This window comes from Limanda limanda, chromosome 13, assembly GCF_963576545.1.
Source record: "Limanda limanda chromosome 13, fLimLim1.1, whole genome shotgun sequence".
In the NCBI taxonomy this organism is placed as follows: Eukaryota; Metazoa; Chordata; class Actinopteri; order Pleuronectiformes; family Pleuronectidae; genus Limanda; species Limanda limanda.
This window is the reverse complement of record NC_083648.1, coordinates 6,243,837-6,265,339: the sequence shown is the minus strand read 5'-3', so window position 1 is coordinate 6,265,339 and position 21,503 is coordinate 6,243,837. Positions and strand designations below refer to the sequence as shown.

Genomic DNA, 21,503 nt, shown 5'->3' with positions numbered 1-21,503 from the left:
GCACACATTCTTCAGCTCATGTCAACTTTAATCCACTTCCCCTTCTACAGAGCAGCGCCCTTCCTCTGTCCGTGAGGGCTTAGCTTACAGCTCAGGGCGGGTGGGACACCGTGCAACAGGCAGGATTGTCTCAGCTTCACCTTTCCACTCTCTCCCTCGCCAGGTAGACATCAGCATCTTCTGCAGAGGGAAGACTGGAGGAGAAAGGCCGGAGGATGGATGCTCGTGTTCTTCAAGGCCTGTGAGTGAGTTTGCAGTGGCAGGAGAGCACAGCAGAGATCAGATAAGTGGTTCATCTGTGGCGGGATGCTGCCGGGCTCACAATGACCGACTGTTGGCCTGTGTGGGACCGTCAAGGCTCCTCGGTGCAGGAGAGGCAGGGCTCCCTGTGGACCATGAACCGCTACACCACACTGAAGCAGCTGGGGGACGGCACGTACGGCAGCGTGCTCCTGGGAAAGAGCAACGACACCGGGGAGCTGGTGGCAATTAAGAGGCGAGTCTGGCCCCCGACAGAGACACACTGGGATGTTTTGTGTCCCAGTGGTGAGCTGATTAAAACCTGAGTGTCTGCTGCAAGGTGCTCGGAGACTCAGACATGTTGCATCCTCACATGTAGAAAAGAAAAGAACATCAAGGTGTTTGTCTTTGTTTGCATCACGTTTACAGGGAACCAAATATTTAAATTATTTTGAAAATCAACTCTTGCAGGTTCTTGAAGTTCTTTTACTCACTTGTCCATAAGAAGTATTTGTAATGTTGAGCTGTTCACGAATCTGTCTTCAGCGAGAAATGAATAATGAATTGTTTTACGAGGCTCCACCAGGCACTGTTTGTAAATGTAAGGTTATAGTGTAAACTGATACCGGTGGTGACAGTGACTGGAGTGAAAGTGCTCTGTGTTGCTCTTAGAGCGTCGGGAAGGTTTGATGAAAACAAGGCTGCAAAGTTCGTTTATTTAGGATGATATTCTGTACTTATATTCACTGTATTGTGATGGATTGTATATTTTAATTAATATGAGCTTAAGCACACAAACACTTTCAAAAACTGACAACTGAAGAAAATAGTCTCTAAACCAGTTCAAGTTACTAGTAGAGTTTAGATCATATAGTGAAGACACAAAATATTAGAAATAGCATGATAAGGATATTTTATTTTTTCAAAAGGATGAAGAGGAAGTTTTATTCCTGGGACGAGTGTTTGAATCTGAGAGAAGTGAAGGTGAGATTCATAACTATTCATAGACATGATACATTTTATTTTGGAATAATTCCTTGTAATTCTTTTTTAATTTCTCTATGAAATTTAACATGTTTCATAAATACTTCTGTGTTTTCAGTCTCTGAAGAAGCTGAACCACGCCAACGTGGTGAAACTGAAGGAAGTCATCAGAGAGAACGACAACCTCTACTTTGTCTTTGAGTACATGAAAGAAAACCTCTATCAGCTCATGAAAGAACGGTGAGAACACGTCGGACATGTTGTGCATTTACACATTAATTGAGTCATGTGAGTTATTTCGGTGATATAATCCTGCCGTGTGGGTTTCATTAGCATCGGGAATGTGAGAATTATTCGGGTCGGCTTGAGTCATAATGTGTCAGTCTTTGTTTTTGCAGAAACAAGTTGTTCCCTGAGTCAGTCGTCAGAAACATGACATTTCAGATATTACAGGGACTGTCCATAATTCATAAACATGGTAGGTGACTTGAGCGAGGCCTCTCAGTCCAGACGTGTGAAAACCTCTCTTCTTTAAGGTGTTGTGTTATAAAGCTGTCAGCTGGGTCTCCATGCACAGAGTGAATGGACTAAACAGAAAGCAACATGACTAAACCTAAAACCTGTATAAAAGCCGGACAGCTGATAAGACATCAGTTCTCCTGTGAGAAGAAGGAATGTTTGAATAAAAACCAACAGTGTTTTTAGCACATGTGGGTGTTGATGCTATTCTCTTTTCAGTAAGGCACATGTGTTTGCACAGTGTATATTTTCTTTATCCTCTCTTTCCTTCTTTCCGTCTCTTCTCTTTTCCCACTTTGCGGCTGCCAGGGAAGATACGATGTTTTCAGAAAATGAGATAAGGAACATTCTGTTCCAAGTGTTGTCTGGTTTAGCGTTTGTGCATAAACACGGTAAGAGACTCCCCCCCCCCCTTTCTCTTTTCTTTTCCTTAAATACTTGACTTGTCTGTGTTTGGTTAAATCATCACATTTTGTCAGAGATGTTTTAACTTGAGTTGTGTTTCATAAAACTCTCAAACACATCAGTAGTGAATCCTGTTGCAGTATAAATTGTAGTGGTTGCAGTGGTTGTAGAAGTTTAATTTGGCTGACTTGGGTTTTTCAGGATATTTCCATCGTGATATGAAACCGGAGAATTTGCTCTGCATGGGCCCACAGCTGGTCAAGATTGCAGACTTTGGCCTAGCGAGGGAAATCCGTTCCCAGCCGCCTTACACTGATTATGTGTCCACGAGATGGTGAGATGGATTTTTAAATTGTGTTTGTAGCCATATAATCTTTATACAATATAATATATAATATATATCCTATGAAATCTGAGCTGAGGTGGATGTCTGACCTGATTCAAACTTCTGACTCACCGTGACTCGCAGTAGAATCACTTAGACGAGAAGATTAAAGATTTAAACAACCGGGAGACGTAATTGATACTGACAAGGGAGAAGTACAGTAAATCCACTCAGGGGACAGAGAGGAACACAGACAGACAGTAGATAATCAATGTTGTCATTACTTTGGCTCATTAAGCTGATTTCCTCTATTTATCCCACATAATAGCATTAATCTGCTACCTCCAATACTCACAATGTCAATGTTAATCTTCCTGATGACAACACAGTTTAATATCTGGTTTAGGATTGTTCACCTTTCATATGACAGGAATAAAAAATTATTTCATGCATTCAGTTAGTCAGTATAAACATTTTGATATTTGTAAAAGTTGGATCCAGCAAATTACAAATAAAACCAAACCTATGTTGTTATTTAGTTCTATATAGTAGAACAGTTATAGTAGAATAGTTCTATATAAAACATCTGGATTATCCAAAGTATCCAAAGTGCTATTATATTTTTATGCAATATTCTAAAATTTGTGAAAACCCGGAAAGATCACAGACATTAAAACCTGGGAAAATAAGAATGTCTGCAGGGATAGAAAACATATGTATGTATCTATTATGTATAAAATAAAATAAATCTAAAGATCCTTGTTTCAAAATGTTGTTAACTGACCAAAACACAGTTATGAAATGAGAAATAAAACGTTTGCATTTGCACTTAGACAAAGCTTAGAGTTAAATTACTCCCTGCAGATGCTCCATAAACATCCCTCCATTCTTCCAGGTATCGAGCCCCAGAGGTTCTGCTGAAGTCCAGCTCCTACAGCTCCCCCATCGACATCTGGGCGGTGGGCTGCATCATGGCGGAGCTGTACACCCTCAGGCCTCTGTTCCCCGGTAACAGCGAGGTGGACGAGGTCTTCAGGATCTGTCAGGTGCTGGGAACGCTGAGGAAGGTGAGCCAGCCCAGCCTGAGTCATATGTGAGACGTGAACGCAGACTCACAGATCTCCACCCTGTTGTCTCTTCCCGTTCCTCCTCTCCACAGTCGGACTGGCCTGACGGCTACAACCTGGCCTCTTCCATGAACTTCCGCTTCCCAAAGTGTATCCCCACCAACCTCAGATCCCTGGTGCCCAACGCCAGCGCCGAGGCCATCACGCTGATGAAAGACATGTTGCGCTGGGATCCAGAGAAAAGACCAAGTGCTGCTCAGGTGCATTTAAAGCTTTAACATGGTTTAGTTTTAAAATCTCCATTTTGAGCTTGAACATTAACTAAAAAGATGTAACTTTTCCTTGGGTTTGTGTCATTTGTGCACCAGGCTCTGCGGTACCCGTACTTCCATGTCGGCCAGACACTTGGAGCTCCTTTAAAGTTCTCAGAGCAGCACAAGGCCCGGACGAAGATTACCCAGACGGCTACAGAACCAAAGCCTCTGTCTCTCTGTAAGACGAACCTGGAGCCCAGCGAGCAGAGGAAGACCCGGGTGGAGCTACAGACCTCCAGTCGACCTCTACACTGGCCTCTACAGGAGATCCCTCTTCCTCAGGACAACACAGATCCTACAGCGGGGCAGCAGCCGCCGCTCAGCCTGGTGAAGAACAAGCAACCAGGAAGCTGGCACACTCAGGTACAGTCTCTGAATCTCAAAATGAATTTGTCAGGCCTTTTAGAATTGTTTTCCCACCGGATATGTTTATATCGAAGCTCGACATGAAAATACATCTTGAAAGAGTGAAGCTAGTTTTAGACTTTTTTTTCTCAGGAGAATTGTCACAGATTTTGACTTTACAACTTTGGTTGTACACAAATCCTCTACAGCAGCGAGGGCCGGCTGCTGGAGCTGAGAACAGCGTGTCTGGAGTCAGGACCGGACGCAGACACTGGGGTCAAACATCGTTCAAGTCAGTCGATAGCTGGGACGACGGAGACGACACAGACGCTGGAGTTTCCATTTCCAAAAAACCCTCCATAAGCTCTCTGAAGGACAGGATCCTCGATGGACACGGCTGTCGGTGAGAGATCTTTTTAATGAGAGGTTGTCGTCATCATTACTTTTGGCAAAATAGGATAATACCTTTTTTCTTTTCTAGATTTCCAGAGACAAAGACCAACATGGTAGCAAAGTTACCGAGCGGCATCGGGCTGAAGAGAACGGACTCCACCTCCTCGTCTGCCAAGCAGCACTACCTCCGCCAGTCCAGGTACCTGCCAGGTGAGAAATCAAAGAATCCTCTGCACCGAGACTTTTTCCAAATGCAAACAATTTACAAACAGCTTTATAACTTCATACTTTTCACATCAGAACTGAATCTAAAGACGATACCGGCTGTTTAAGTGTGGGATTAGGCACAGCGGGATTATTCTGACTTCACTTTTTCAGGCATTATTCCAAAAAGGAACTCCGCAGGCAGAAACCTGTGGGACAACTCGTGTTTAACCAGAGGACTGGGCCTGGAACTCCCTCTTCATAAAGGTATGAAAACTTCTAATCTATGAAGTGCATTTATAGTTTTAGTTGGGAGTTTGTTTAGGTGTTTTGGACTCACCTGGTAAAGGTTAAAAAGAAATGCTTCCCAATGTTTTGTATTCATTTGCCACATTAAAACCTTCAGAGGGAAATGTCTCTTCTGCTCAGTGGAGGTCGGAGTTCATCTCTTCTCCTCTTCTCTCTCTCTGCTGTGATGTGATTTTAGATGCTGCTCTTCCCAAACTATCAGCTAAGCAGCTTATGAAGGAAAAGAGCCTGGAGGAAGTGGATCTTTCCAAAGGTATCACACAAATTCACATGCTAATGCAAGAGGCAGTGGTAGAAAACAGCTAAGTTACCCAAGAACTTTAGGAGTACTTGAATTTTACTTACGGTAGTTATATCTTTCTTACTGTTTTAATCTGGCACATTAACTTTGCAAAATTAAGATTTTACAGAAAAACACTAAATCAGCTTATTAAAGGTGATTCATCACTATTGATTGAACAATATTTATGTTTTAGAGAAGTGATCAATATTAGTCTGTTTGCTGGGTTTAAGTGTTTTTGTCCCTCATTGCATTTTCTTATAAAGCATAGAACACAACGTAGAACACTTGTCTTATTATGGGAAAACTTCTTCTGAATACTAATAGTTCTTCCACTAGAAATGTCCTATATGTGCCAAATGTCTCTACGTTGTATTTTGAAAACTACCAGGCAGAAGTTGAGGACTCTATCAGTGAAGGATTAGATGGTTTGGTATCAATCAGACGACTCGACCACGTAACCATAACGTCTCCGGTTCATCTCTGGTCTGGAATCATTGTCATATGTTTGTTTTCAAAACATTTAGGCTCTCTCTACTTACTATGGAAAAAGCGCCCCCTGGAGGTGGAAAGAAACCAGTGTCTGTTTTCAATCAACCTGGTCTGATGCCTTTTGGAAACCTGAAGTGATTTTCGTTGAATTCACCTTTTCTCTATTTTTTCTTTGTGAATTTAGTCGATGTCTCCTCAACTGATTACAAAACCAAAACGTGTAAGAACAAGATCTCCTCAAATAAACTGTCTCTGTCAAATGAAGGTAAAGAAAAATCTGCATTATGATCATAAGAGAAGCAGCTTCACGTCTAAACAACACTTTTCCTTTCAGAGTATGAACAGTGGAGGAGCAGATCTGTGAATCCTCAGATCTCCGGATCCAGCAGCGGCTCCACAGTGAAGACAAACTTCTCCCGGGGCCCAAACATCCAGCCGGTGCACGGACGAGTCGACTGGGCCGCCAAGTATGGAGGCCACCGGTGGCACCAGTGACTCCCACCGCACTCTCACCATACAGACATTATGCCATTTTATTAAATATCATTCAGTGCTTTACAAGTGAATGAATGTTAGAATATCTCTATTTCTTTAAATAATTGACAAAGTTATTTTTTTAGTGAGCAAATGTGTTTTAATTCAATGCAAAAGTGCAGATATACAGTATATTTTCTTATTAAAGTACACAAACAGGTGTAAACACAATAAGCTGTGATGTTTATGTACAAAGGAGCATGGATAATCCTGATAAGCAGAAAAACTTGTATTATATTGTTGTGTATTTTCAAAAATAGATAAGACGTTGAAATGGTAAAAGTTGTTGTAGAAAAATGATTTATTCCAGAAAAATTATGTTTAAACTTAAATTCTTCTCACAGACGACTGCACAGAGGGAATGTATGTTTTTTGTACACAGAAAATATATATTTAAGTATTTCTCAGGATTCGTGTGGCCTTGTCAACATCCCAGTTATGATCCTCACCAGCATCAGTCCGCTGAAAAAAGAGATGACAACATTTAAATCAGGGTCGAGTTGGAATGAACGCCTCGTGGTTGTGTGTCTCCAGCAACCAGAGCAGTTCCAGACTCATGAGGTCAATGTGTCACGGAAATTCTCGAGGTCAACGTCCAAGTAAATGTTTGTACCAGATTATAATAAACTGCAAGGAGGCGTTGTTGGTTCAAGTCCTTTAAAGCAGAAGTCTTTGATCTTCATGTTGTGAATGTAGTTAATTACCAATCATCATTATGTGTAATGACTGTGTTTCACCTGAATAGAGTCATTAAACCCGCTGGCATGAACTTCCCGGAGTTGATGAATCTCAGGCCCATCACCACAGTGAGAGTTCCGGAGGTGCCTGTGTTTTATCAGCAGAGGGAGACGCGTGTTAGTGATCGTGAACTCGCACTGACACAGATCAACAAACTACACAAACTCACCCAGCGACAGCCACACATTCCTCGGATTCTGAGATGTCTGATAAGCACCGACCGCGGCCAACAGACCGAACAGGAGCCCGGCAGCCAGGGAGGGGACGCTGCCTGAGGAGCACACACAACCAGGCCAGCTTTTATTTTGAAATGAATCGATTCACTCCCTTTTTATGAGAACCTTTTACGTTGGAATCGGATTTTCTACATTGAACACACAGTGGCCAGTTTATTAGGAACACCGATCTATAATTTAGCTGCTCTGCTAAATATCCCACCTCCATGTTACTATGTTCAGTTTGTGAATACAAGTTATTTGAGGTGAAGTTATTCATGTAACTCTCAGTGTGTCTCTCTTACCTGCTTTCACAAAACCAACGACTCCTCCCACTGACACCAGAACAGCATAACTGAACTCAATCCAGTCCAGAGCCATGACCACAAAATAGGACCAGAATCACAACTTGAATCAGATCTAGACCTGGAAGAAGAATCAGATCTGGTTCGACAGCTTCTTCCGGACGTCTTCCGGAGTCATGCGGAAGAATTTCAAAATAAAAGTATGCTATGACATTGAGCCATGGAAAGTTTTACATAAAACACATAGACACACAAAAAATATTGGTTCAGATGATCAAAATGTCATATTCTTCATTCAACTCATTTGTTATTTGGAGATGCACAGACTCAAACCATTTTTAATCTTTAGCTTGATCAATATAAGAACAAGAAAGAACTTAGTCTTTATCAACTGATAACACATTAATTTGTCTTTTACTTTTTCCTCTTTCTTGTAAAGACTGGGGGAAATTGAACAACGATAAACACCAATAAGGGAAAATAGATTAAATAGTGTGAAACAAATGTTCACTCTTTATTTATTTCTCCTGCTCTTTATCAATAATCCAAACCCTGATTATTTATTAGGACCCGAGAACCGTACAGTAGGAGACAATGGGAGGCACTATTGTAATTGTAAGGATTTTATTTCATTTTTTTTCAGAATGAATTGGCTTTTTGAGGGCTTTAACATGATAAAATTCTTACAAAAATTTGCAGAAAATTAGAAAGTGATGAAACTGACAAACTACAGTTGAGTTGTCTCATCATGAGACAAATTAATCAGCTTCTCACAGTCAGACATGTTTGGTACGTTTGACGTGAAGTTGGATCTGGGCAATTACACTCACACACACGGACAGTGAAGCAGCGATGACGGAGGAGCCCTCGTTGACATGAATGACGGTAAATGTCAAGCAGCAGGATTGTTTAATTCAGAGACAGCAGTGATGTCCCCAATCTATAACATGTAAGATAGTTATTTGTATATGCTTGTTCTTGTACTGGGAAGGTTTGGTTCTGTCTGTCAATCTGTGTGATACTGGACCCAGTAGATCACAGATCTGTATAAAAAAACATAGATCATAGGGCATTGATTCAAAACAAACACATTTAATCTAATGAGCAATTAGCAGGCAAGGATCGACATCACGTGACGGACACAGGAAGTGAAGCGTTTAGTGAAGTGAGTGGCATGTGCAAAACTCATGCAACGCTTCAAAATGCATGTGCTCGGGCTGTTCAGTGCTGCTTTTCAGTCCTAGAAATTGTTTTTTTTTTGGGGTTTACTGTCGGAGTTTGTTTAATTTAATTATTGAGTATTTCTACTTCACTGTCTTTGTACTTTCACTGGTAATGGAATATTACTTTACTGTCTTGTTACTTTTACCTCAGTGAATGATCCGAATTCTTCTTCCACCATTGCTTAAGTTTACTTTTGTTGCTTATACTGTAGTACTTGTTTAACAAGTACATATAACAGAGTATTTCTACTGTGCAGTATTAGTACTGTCGTTTCCTCTTCGAGTCTCTGTTTCCTGTCGCTGGCTGTCTTTGTCATAGATATATATAAAAACTAGATGTCTCGTCTGCATTGCTGGCCAACGGAGACGAACGTCCACACATTGCGGCCATCTTGCTAGGGGGCAGCTCGCTCACCCATTTCTAAAAAAATTGAATAATGTATTCAGTGTCATAACTACATCTCTGACGTTTATAACAAACAAGATCGTTTAAAAATCGGTTGAAAATTGAGCAAGTTGTGGTTATTTACCACTACCAACACAATGTTATGGGTGAGCGCGATGCCCCCTAGCAAGATGGCCGCCATGTGCGGCCGTACGGCTCCGTTGAACGAGACATCTAGTCTTTATATATAAATCTATGGTCTTTGTCCCCTCAGAGACTCAGAGAGGAGCAACATGGCCGCCATGCAGCTGCTGCGGGTGTTGGTACATGAGCGGATCCGCGCTGCCGCTGAAGACTTCCTGCTGCAGGTGGAGGAAGGAGGAGGAAAGGCTCGAGTCCCGGAGCTGAGAGCGATGCTCACCGAGCGGCTCGCGGCGGCGGGAGAGCAGATCCTCGCGGGGCTTGAGGAAACCTTGTTAGAGTCCGAGGAGCGAGTGGAGCGGACCGAGCTGGAGATCTGCCGCCAGAGGAGGCTGCTCGATGCCGTGATGCAGCCCGAAGTCCGGCTGCACAGAGCAGGTCAGTCCCGGGAGCAGGGGGGGGGATTCATGTTGTGGAGGGCTGGACCAACAGGCTGAACTCAATTCTGCTCATATTCATTTGATAAGCTTCTACTGGTACGAGTAAATGTTATGATTACGTCATGACGGTAAGCGTGCTGCGTCATTTCCTGTTTTTCGCTGCCGCTGGTCGCTCTCTGAACTAGCTCCTCTGCTAACAGCTGTTTCTCTGCATCACTCCGGCTACAATCACCGGTCTGTAGTTAAACAGCCACACATCCCAGCCCCTCCTCTCTGGTGCTCAGTGACTCTGTGTTCTGTGTGAGCTCAGCCTCGTAGTCTAACAGGCTGAGACAGCAGCGATGGCTTCTCTCTCTCTCTCTTGCTCCGAGTGTCTCATGTTTACTGACTCCTCCGCCTCCATTAACAGTAGTGCTACATGTAATAAATGCAGTGTGTTGGTAGCGATGGAGGAGAGGCTCAGCGACTTAGAAGCTCGGCTCCGCAGCTTAGAAGCTCCGTTAGCTGTAGTTAGCTTAGCCGCCGCGGAGCTACCTAGCTTAGCACGTAGCTTAGCCTCAGTTAGCAGTACCTCGACCTGCCCCGTGCAGCCGGGAGCCCAGGGCGGCTGGGTGACGGTCCGGAGGGGGCACAGTGCTACCCTTAAAGAGCCCACGATTAAAGAGCCACCAGCTCACGGTTCAAACAGATTCTCCAGCGACCACAGTCAGCTGCATCCCAGGGACCAGAGCCGGTGTTCCAGTTTAACTGGCGGCCAGATCAACTGGCGATTTGTTTACCTTTTTCCAGATGTTGATGGTGGGTTGCAGAGCTGGTCGCAGATTCGTCATTTTCACAAAGCGCATGTGTGTGAAGTTCAGTGATCTACTGAAGGTCTCGCTGAAATAAAAATCCTACAGAAACCCTTCCCGAGTTCATGTGTCCGTGTCAGCATCACGTTGATACTTCAATATAAATTAAATGGTTAAAAAAAAAAAGAAAATAGTACAAAAATCTTGACCGGGACTCGAAACAGCGAGCCGAAGCACTAATAACTTCTGGCCTGATGACGTTCTCGTTACGCCACGGAGCCGCTGAAATTTCCATCGCGCAATAGATAAATGTATCGTTCCTTGCTTTGTCAGCTGTATAACAACAGATTTGCTTTAAGGTAACGCCCAGATCATCTGGTGATAGTCCCAACACAGACAAAACGCATAAATACTTAATACCAGGCTTCACAATCTGATGCTCCTCTTCATGGGAGACACAGGGAGTTCTGAAGAACACACACGCGTGACCAGCTCCACGCCAAGTGCTTGTGTTTGACGCTGGTGATCATTACAACTCGCACACACAGAACAAGTGTCAGATGTAAGCATCGCCTCACAACAACAAGGCGGAAGCTCCAGCGGTGTTATTATGAGTAAAGTTGGTGAACGTGCTTCGAATGGACGGGTGAAGCTTCACGTGTCCTCCTGTCGCTGCTGGTTAAAGTCAGCAGACGTGATTTTAAAACACATGTGTAACGAGGCAAATCTGGAAAAGGAACTTAGCGTCTTCATTGTTGGACAACGTGTTGTGTATTTCTTCTCTTCTGTCAGATGGCAACGGGCTTTATTGGTGCTGTGTCAGTCGAAGGAGTAAATACAGTTCCCAGTGTAATCGTTACAACTCTGGCAAATTATAATAGTGATAAATAGTTTTTGTAGGATTTTTATTTCAGCGAGACCTTCAGTAGATCACCGAACTTCACATACGTGCGCTTTGTGAAAATGACAAATCTGCGACCAGCACTGCAACCCACCATCAACATCTGGAAAAAGGTAGACAAATCGCCAGTTGATCTGGCCGCCAGTTAAACTGGAACACCGGGGCATCGAATCCAAACTGAAGCTGCTGGGTGGAACTAGAGAGCGTGTCTGTCCACCGTCAGATTAAATTATTTAAATTAAACAATAACCGAGCGAGAACTCCACACAAAAATCTAATACAAATTTACACAACCTCTGCAACAACGCAGGAAACTAAGACTTTTAAAGGTCTTTTAAACATTAGATCACTTTCATAAAAGGCTATTATAGTTAATGAACTAGTCTCAGATTACAACACAGATTTATTGCTATCAATTAATCCTAAACCTGATCTCAACTACAATTCATTTGAATATCTTGTTCTTATTCTTCCACACCAATCCAAGAAACACCAACAGCCAATCATATTGCTGTAGTTTACCGTGCTCCTGGGGCTTATACTGAATTTTTAACGGAATTCCATGAGTTTTTATCAAACCTAGTCCTGAATAGGGGTGTCACGATACCAAAAATTCAGTAGTCTGTGCCAATACGTAAAATAACACGATTCTCGATCCCAATTTCGATACCACGGTAAAAAAAACAAAACCTCATTGAGATCTTTATTACAAGATGAACAACTCTTGTGGCAGTTTAACGGGATCCGTTCAATGGTTACACTTGAAAATATGCGCTGCCGTACTCTTAAGCCCCGCTGAGAGCTAGCTCAATTTGACGGTTCTCGACCTCTCAGTCCCGTTGTTGTCACGCCCACACTCCCGGAACCCCTCACCCAGACCTGGGTCTGTCCGGGTTCCCTTCCCCGTGGACTGATGGTCCGTGTGCGGACATGAAGCCGAGCAGCGGAGGCTAGATCCGGGCTGCTTCCTCCAGCTGACAACATCACTGTGCTGCATTCAGGGCAACTCGGATATTCCGGCTTCCTGCCAAATAGCGAACATGCAATAGTTTTATCGATGAAAAAATAATTCTAAATGATCAATTAATCAATCGTCGATTAATAATGCCCATCCCTACTTGCAAGATACATGCTCTCTTTCTCTCTCTCCTTCTAACCAAGCATACTGCCCCAATCAGTTCCACAAGAGGCGCAGCACCGATGCTATCAGCTGGCATCGGCGCTCACGATGCTTACGGTGCTTCAAAAACATGGGCATCGTCTGTGTTTTGTTATTTTAGCATCGAAAGGTATCGTGACATCCCTAGTCCTAAAAACATAACATTATTATTGTTGGTGACGTTAATATCCATGTTGACAATAATAAAGAGAGACTTAGTGTAGGGCTGTGCAATTAATCGAATTTTATTCGCGATTACGATTTTTGGGTCAAACAATCTCCAAACTAATATAATCGAGTTGAAACGATTTTCTGGAATTGCATGCGCAATTCTGTCCTTCCCCCAAAGCATTCAAAGCAGCCCAGCTGACTGGCACTCACTCTCAAGCAACTGTAAAGTGAAGGAGGCGAGTTGTGTGTGTGGTGACCGGCGGTATTTAAAAAACAGCGCGGGTGGAAAATGGCTGAGGGAGGGCAGTCCCGTCTGATCGACAAAAAGGGTCGAAACACTTCTCTCGTATGGGAACACTTCGGATTCAAAGAATCCGACGTGGAGCAGAACCACACAATGTAGCGGTCGCGCCGCGCAGCGCCATTCTCCAGCAGGCACCCGCCTGCTTGTGTGCTTGTAGTGGGGGGGCAGATGGGGACATTTAATAATGATAAGAAATTTCAAAGTTCTCGTTTACAAAGTGTTATTTGGAGAGAAATACTGAATAAATGCATCATGTTTTCAAACTCAAAAATAATCGTTTGAATTATCGTGATTTCAATATTGTCCGAAATAAACGTGATTATAATTTATCTCCGTAATCGAGGAGGAACCGCTCACAGGCTAAAGTTAGCTAGCATCAGCTCGAGCAGCGGAGTTAATACGCCACTTCCTGTCTCTGTCTGCTGCACCCGGCTGCTCCAACTCTCACCTGAATAATGAGGAGGATTTGATGCTGTTGTGAACGAGTCTGAGCAGAAAACCTGCTGCTGTGTATGAAAAACTGTTTTACCAGAAACTCGTTTTATGCTGCTTCCTTTTCGAGCTGCGTCGTTACACCAACTGTAAACGACCTCAACATCTCTACTTCCTGAATGTGATCATTCAAAAATCACAACTGTCGACATTAAACCACACAACACAAGTTTTTCAAAACACTTCAGGAAACTCTGAAATGATAAACGTGTGTTTGTATTTCAGTGTATCCTGCAGACGTCCAGCAACTGATGGTGATTAAAGAAGAGGTTCCCTCTGAGGAGCAGCAGTGGAGCCTCCTTGTGGACCAAGAGGACCCAGAGCACCCCAACATTAAAGAGGAACAGGAGGAACCGTGGACCAATCAGGATGGACAGCAGCTTCACGGACTGGAGGAGGCTGATATCAAATTCACATTGACTCCTGTCGCTGTGAAGAGTGAAGAAGATGAAGAGAAACTTAAATCATCAAAGCTTCATCCGAGTGAGACGAAGGAGAACAGAGCAGACTCTCGAGGACCAGAACCAGCCAGGGACTCAGGTCCTGATGGAAGTTTACAACCAGGTCCTGAGGACAAGACTGAAGACTCTTCTGAGACTGAAGTCAGTGAGGATGATTGGATGGAGACCAGGGAAACTCAGGCTGGTTTAAATACAAGAAATAACAAACAGCATCTAAATGATATGGGATGTAAGACAGAAAAAAAAAAGTTTAGTTGCTCTGAGTGTGGTAAAAGATTTAACCATAGGTGCAGTCTAAATAGACATAAGAGGATTCATACAGGAGAGAAACCGCTTAGTTGCTCTGAGTGTGGTAAAAGATTTACCGAAAGAGGTGGTCTAAAAAGACATATGAGGATTCATACAGGAGAGAAACCGTTTAGTTGCTCTGAGTGTGGTAAAAAATGTTCCGAAAGGGGCAGTTTAGAATCACATATGAAGATTCATACAGGAGAGAAACCGTTTAGTTGCGCTGAGTGTGGTAAAAGATTTATCCACAGGTCAAATCTAAATGCACATATGAGGATTCATACAGGTGAGAAACCGTTTAGTTGCGCTGAGTGTGGTAAAAGATGTAACCACAGGTCACATCTTAATGCACATATGAGGATTCATACAGGTGAGAGACCGTTTAGTTGCTCTGAGTGTGGTAAAACATTTAACCACAGATCACATCTAAATATACATATGAGGATTCATACAGGAGAGAAACCGCTTAGTTGCTCTGAGTGTGGTAAAAGATTTAACCAAAGGAGCAGTCTAAATAGACATATGAAGATTCATACAGGAGAAAAACTATTTAGTTGTGCTGAGTGTGGTAAAACATTTAACCAAAGGTCACATCTAAATAAACATGTGAGGATTCATACAGGAGAGAAACCGCTTAGTTGCTCTGAGTGTGGTAAAGGATTTACCAAAAGGGATGATCTAAAAAAACATATGAAGATTCATACAGGAGAGAAACCGTTTAGTTGCGCTGAGTGTGGTAAAAGATTTATCCACAGGTCAAATCTAAATGCACATATGAGGATTCATACAGGTGACAGACCGTTTAGTTGCTCTGAGTGTGGTAAAAGATTTAAGCGAAGGAGCAGTCTAAATACACATATGAGGATTCATACAGGTGAGAAACCGTTTAGTTGCTCTGAGTGTGGTAAAAGATTTAAGCGAAGGAGCGATCTAAATAGACATGTGAGGATTCATACAAGAGAGAAACAGTTTAGTTCCTCTGAGTGTGGTTAAAGAGTTAAAGGAGACATATTATGCCCATTGTACAACAGTTGATATGGTTCATTGGGGTCTTTATGAAATGTCTGTAACATATTTTGGTCAAAATACCACAAGGATCACTTAAAACAGAACCCTTTTTACCCGGTCTAAAACAGCTTTCCTCAGATTGACCTGTTTTTGAGTGCCTCCTCCCTCCTCCCTCCTTCACGAGAAACAAGCGCCCAGATTTTTAGCTATCCATTACCTCTGTAGAAATATGGCTACTGGAGACGACGATACAATCTTGCAACCATATCGTTTTGAACCAGAGTCAGGTGGGCCAAAGCCTGGCTCTGGGAGAGACGGGCTCGCGAGCTGACCGGCGGGTCCGCGAGCAGACCGGGCCGTTGGAGCCGAGCCGTGAAGCGTGACTATGACGTGTGTTCTGGTCGTAATCCCATTCTACGCCATCTAGTGTATCGTTTTTGACATAGAGGAACCACAACAAATCGCAGGAGTTGTTTTTTTTCTAGAGTTTTTGAGACGGTAGACATGCTAGAGACCCAAATTAACGTGTAGAAGCACTATAAAAGTGGAATTTTCATAATATTTCCCCTTTTAAGATTCAGTCCTATGGTACGAGACACGTGAGGATTAATAAAGGAGAGAAGTGATTTAGTTGCAACTTTGGAAACAAAAGATTTATTAGGATATATCAGCAGATAGTCATATTATACATATTCATAGTTCACTGTTTTAAGTAGACTATTAACAGTTTTATGTCCCCAGAAAATATAACTCATTGAATAACACGAAAGATTTGTGTTTAAATATCTTGTTTCCATTGATTTCTACATAATTTATCTATTTTTCATGTCATTTTAGGGTTAAAGTTTGTTTCTTGAACCGTATGAATGTGTGTTCCTAACTAGTTCATATGATTAAATATGTTTGTTTTAAAACAATGGTTTCTTGGTTCGTGAGATTCAATGACAGTGTGTGTTCTCCTTTATGTATTGAATGTGTTTCCAAGAATAAAAGTCTAATAAAAAGTGCAGTCCTAGAAAAGCTCTGCAGTCCTTGAAATTGTAGAAATTGTAATTTGAATGTTTAATTGTTGTTTCCAATCCAATTTGAAGTTGATCTGATGTAAGCCCTGGTACAAGTACCTCAGTGTTAATTTTGGCTACTATTTTTGATTTAGTCTTAGTCTTAGTCTTTAGACGAAAATGCATATTAGTTTTAGTCACATTTAGTCATTTTTATCCTTCTTAGTTTAAGTCTAGTTTTCGTCGACGAAAACTCAGAACATTTTAGTCTAGTTGTAGTCGACGAAAACTAATTACATTTTAGTCTAGTTTTAGTCACATTAAATAGCCACATTAAACTCCTTATCTTCCCTTCTCAGGTCCAGGGACCCCCTGTGTTGTGTCTACAACTTTGTACTAGTCTAGCTTTCAGTACTTGGGTTGTCCATTAGATATCCCTCCTATAGGTCTATAGCAGGGGTCGGCAACCTTTACTATCAAAAGAGCCATTTTGCCCCCTCTTCCCCCAAATAAAATTTGTCTGGAGCCGCAAAACATATTTGATAACAAAGCTGATAACATTTTATATAAAGTTATACTATAGTAATCTGTAGATTATTGCATTTAGGAAATTATAGAACAACAATAAAGAAAACTGTTGACATTTATTTTTACCTGTTACAACAAAGGGAAACACCAAATGCTTATGAAGAGGAGAAGAAAATACACAGGCAAGTGTAGGCCTACTTTGAAATAAATTAAATGCAGAACTATGTAGGGTTATTTCAGTCATCCCCATATTTGTGGGAAATGTAAGAAATAAGAAGTACCCTATTTTGAAATAAATTAAAACATATAGCTGCAGCCTATATATTTTAGTTGGGGAAATGTGAAAACAAAAAGTGAAAGCAGATCAGACCGGAGGAAGACACAGAAACTGAAGCTCGGTAGAAACCAATTGCAGCTTCTGCTCTGATCAAGAAGCTGCGGCGCTGATCTCAGCGCAGCTGAGACCAGAGAAACTCTGTGTTTTCACTGTTTCCATAGTTAAGAAGCAGTCACTGAGCAGCTGCTTCACGTGAACGAGCTCTGATCTCACTGTGTCTCTCTGAGCGAGTGCTGCGGCAGGGGGCGGAGCCGCGGGACCGGAGCGCTATCTGGGACCACACACACACACACGCACACACACAGACACACACACTCGCCGCTCCGGGTACTTCATGACGGCCTGATACGATTATGTTTTTAAAAATTGTTGACTTAGTCAACCGTCAACATTTTCGTTTCAAAATTAAAATAGATTTCGTCATAGTTTTTATTTTCAAAGATCCGTTTTCGTTACGTCTTCGTCTCATCTTAGTCATGGGAAAAGGGGCGTTAACGAATATTTTTCGTTATCGTTATCGTCAACGAAATTAACACTGAAGTACCTCAAAGTAAAAATGTGGAAAATGGCCACTAAATGCAAAACGTTTTTCGTAATTCCCCTTGAGACTTTTTTGTTCGTCTGGTCATGATCAATCGGTGTGAAAAATGTTAACGCGTTCCAGGGCTCTCGTATTAGATTTTTTGTTTGCAAAAGTTTGATATAAGAATTTACTTGGAGCCGTCTAGTGTGTTTTGTTAGGCACAGCTTCAAGAAGAGTTAAGCTCAGCACAGTGTTACTTTTCCAGTGCCTTTGTTGATGAAACAATTTGTTCCCTTAATTTGTAATTGCAACTCTGGGAGAATGATAATGATATATCTTATTTTCAAGACATCTATGAAAATAAACTGAGCAGTGGTGGTGTCTGTTTAACTGACTTTTGTATCAGTGGTGACATTAGGTTTGATTGTCTTGTTTTTCTGGGATTAATAAAAAACATAAATGCTTCTTTTAATATGTTCTCTGACTTAACGGAAAGCCGATGAACTGTCTAATTGCCCTTCTCCCTTATCTTGTTCTTATTGGTTTGAATTGTCAGACGAGGTAAAAGATGAACATATACAACAAAACAAAGATTATTGAACCTGGAAAGAAACCAGACCTGACTCTGAGAAGAACGACAGACGAGTTAGAATCTGCAGAGGAACCCAAGCAAACACAGGGACAAGTATCTGCTCTTTACTTGGGGACACTCAACAAAACCTTATATGTAGGTTGGTGAATCTTCTGATAGAAATAATAACTCTTAGTGAGACTAGTCAGGACGACGGCTGCATAACTGGAATCTAATGATATCTAACAAATATAATTTTTCTTTTCAGTATCGACAGCAAAAATATTGGATCTCAAGAACACAGTCAGATCTTGAAAGCTGTGAAACATTGTGTGTAGCACCTCCCAGTGTCCATTACAGGTACCAGCATGTTCAATAAAAAAAATTGTTCAATCATATAAAAGAGTGCATGTACATTTTTGAAAGATGTTTTCTTTATTGCTGCTCATTTCATTTTCCAACGGCTTTTTTCTTCTGTCTGGGTTTGCTCTCGTCTTCCAGAATGACTACTTCCGTCGCAATTCGAACTCTCTTGGTCTTTGAAAGCTCTCAAGCGAGTTCTGTGGACAGAGGGAGGCAGATGATGAGTGTTAACAAGACACAGACAGAACCAGGACGTGAAATATAGAGGCTTTGTAGTTATTTAGTGGAAGAGAATTAAACATGAATCCTTGTTGTTCTAGAAAATGACTCATTGGGAGCTTGTTTTCTTGTGTACACTGTAAATATTCATATATTCAACCTCAAGCTGCATTGACTGTAAATACGAACTGCTGAGTGGAGACAAGCTCAGGTGAGTGTAAAGGTTGAGATCATGATGTTCTCATTTCACCTCCTCAACACAAAAACTCCCTGTCCCAGCTCGTGTCTGGTTTCTCTTTAACAACACAATGATCCTGTAGGATGAACGTCCGGTCGTCACCTTCAGATGTCGTCGCCGCAGCTGCTGGTTCCTCAGCGGGCGGCTGCACCGATGAAGGTTTCCACACGGCGAGGCACATCAGCCGGGCCGAGGTGTTCACTTCCACGAGGAGGGTCGGAGGTTCCAGCTCATGTGGGACGACAGCGGTTGGTCAGTGGATGATCGGCAGCTCAGCAGGGAACTGTGTATTTTTAATCTTCTTTGTTTCACAGAATTGTGTTTATTGAAAGCTTGTTATATAATTTACAGGGTTAGGATTGAGACACTTGATAAATGATAATCGTATGAATTGAAAAACACACATTCGCCAAAAATGTAAATGTGTAAAAGAATTGTTTGAGGTAAAACATAACTGGCTTCTTCTCCCAAACTGTTAACAAAAAACAACACAGACGTGCCTCTTTCAGGTGGAGCTTCCACATCTTTTTTTTTTTTTTTTATAAATCTATTTATTGAAACATATTGTTGTGCAATAGGAGTAGACTTGACGTTGGCTAATTATTAATAATCATGAAATATGATTATTAAAATAATAAAAGATTATTTCTTAAAAATAATTTAAAAAAATTATAAGGCCATAACTTATCGTAGAGGGGCACCACCCTGGTTACAGGGACCAACGAAATCAAGCTATAAATATCAGTCTCATATGATATTGGTTAAATTAATAATCTTAATAGTTAATATTATGATTACTTAATAAACAGTGAAGGCTTCTAAGTTCGAGCACAGGCAATCATAATCCAGCTGTATTCACACACTTATGCACAAATAATCACAGACTACAGATACTTTAATTACAAAAGCATTTATTAAAAAGGGGAAATAAAGTTATAATGTTATAATGTCCGATATTTCAAAGATAAACACAGCAGCAGCACTTATCACAATTCAGAAAATACATGGACAACCTGCGGTCTACCTATGTATGTCTGTCTCTATGTGTGTGTGTGTCTGTGTCAAAGTGTCTCTCTGTGTGTATGTGTCTATGTGTGTGTGTGAAATAAAGTTAGTGTTATTTAATGATTCATCATCTTAACAAACTCCCATATTTCAAAGATCACAACAGCAGCAGCATTTATCACAATTTAGAAAACACATGTATTCATCTATGTGTATCTGTGTGTGTGTGTATCTGTCTGTGTCTATCAATGTGTGTGTGTGTGTGTGTGTGTGTGTGTGAGAGAGAGAGAGAAAAAGAAGGGGGCGTGGCGATGACGCAGTCACGTGGTGACGTCACATCTAAGATGGAGGCAGACAATGACTCAAGGAGTCATTAGCTTAAAACTCTCAAAATGGCCGCTTTGGAAGTTAGATCCAGAATGGGAGGAGAGAGAGAGAGAAGGCGTGGCAATAATAGACTCTCAAGATGGTGGTTTAACAAAATGGAGTTTATGTTAATGACCATGTGGCCTGAGCCCACAATGGCGGTCGCCACATGAATTACACAAAGGGATTTTCAGACAAAGAGAATTTCTTATCTCTGCTTGGCTTTTGGGCCGAAATGCTTCCAGATGTGTTCAGCCTCTCTAAGTATAGATTTATCTATATGACATGAACTGTATATACAGATCGGAACGTTTGTGTAAAACAGGTTCAGGAGAAGAGAGAGAGAGAGAGCGCATGCAAGGAGAGGACAAAGAGGCTCTTAAAAATACCGCCAGGAACAAGTTACATTTACCTTATCACTCAGCACCCAAACGGCGTTGTGTGCTGAAGTTTGACCGGTAAAATCTTTGTAAAATTGCTCAGACAGGAACAGTGCAGCCGGAGACGTTTCGTCACAGCGCTTAAAACTGTAACACGGCCGTAACCGGAAACCGGAAGTCGTCGGCTCGTCGCCGCTAAAACAATGAGACACGGAGGTCCCGCAAACAAATACACTCAAATATTAAACAATACGCTACGTATCTGCCCAGATAATCAAGTCTCTTACTGTACAACCCTCGCGGTGTGCCTGCGCCTCGGCGCGAATGTGCCGGGGGCCAGTGAATCACGTGGTCTCTCTCAAGCGGAGCTCCGGAGCTCGGCCGCTGGACCGGAAAAGGAAGCGAATTCCTCGTGCTGCCTTGACGGAATGAAACTTCGTCTTTCTTCTGTAACAGCGGAGACCGTGCTGTTTTACAGGAACGGAGTGGATTGTCTCTTACTCCTCAGCGGGATGAACGTCGCGCTTCTGCAGGGAACG

General features: G+C 42.0%; 3 protein-coding genes across 3 annotated transcripts; 2 read left to right on the top strand and 1 right to left on the bottom strand.

The window, feature by feature from the left end:
- Nucleotides 1–84: 84 nt before the first annotated feature.
- LOC133018010 (serine/threonine-protein kinase MAK-like) lies at nt 85–7,073 on the top strand. Its single transcript, XM_061084295.1, has 14 exons — nt 85–496; nt 1,170–1,224; nt 1,343–1,464; nt 1,623–1,702; nt 2,350–2,482; nt 3,369–3,540; nt 3,633–3,800; nt 3,909–4,217; nt 4,409–4,602; nt 4,681–4,802; nt 4,971–5,063; nt 5,284–5,358; nt 6,062–6,142; nt 6,212–7,073. The coding sequence occupies exons 1-14, from the start codon at nt 324–326 to the stop codon at nt 6,370–6,372; spliced, it is 1,938 nt and encodes a 645-aa protein (XP_060940278.1). The 5' UTR covers nt 85–323; the 3' UTR covers nt 6,373–7,073.
- Nucleotides 6,691–7,826, bottom strand: LOC133018002 (transmembrane protein 14C-like). The gene is made up of 4 exons (XM_061084287.1): nt 7,670–7,826; nt 7,319–7,420; nt 7,149–7,236; nt 6,691–6,873 (listed from the first exon to the last, which is right to left on the bottom strand). The coding sequence occupies exons 1-4, from the start codon at nt 7,743–7,745 to the stop codon at nt 6,816–6,818; spliced, it is 324 nt and encodes a 107-aa protein (XP_060940270.1). The 5' UTR covers nt 7,746–7,826; the 3' UTR covers nt 6,691–6,815.
- Nucleotides 7,827–9,582: 1,756 nt separating this feature from the next.
- On the top strand, nt 9,583–16,548 carry LOC133017957 (gastrula zinc finger protein XlCGF57.1-like). Its single transcript, XM_061084227.1, has 2 exons — nt 9,583–9,856; nt 13,902–16,548. Exons 1-2 carry the CDS (start codon nt 9,691–9,693, stop codon nt 15,416–15,418), a joined length of 1,683 nt encoding a protein of 560 aa, XP_060940210.1. The 5' UTR covers nt 9,583–9,690; the 3' UTR covers nt 15,419–16,548.
- Nucleotides 16,549–21,503: the final 4,955 nt, after the last annotated feature.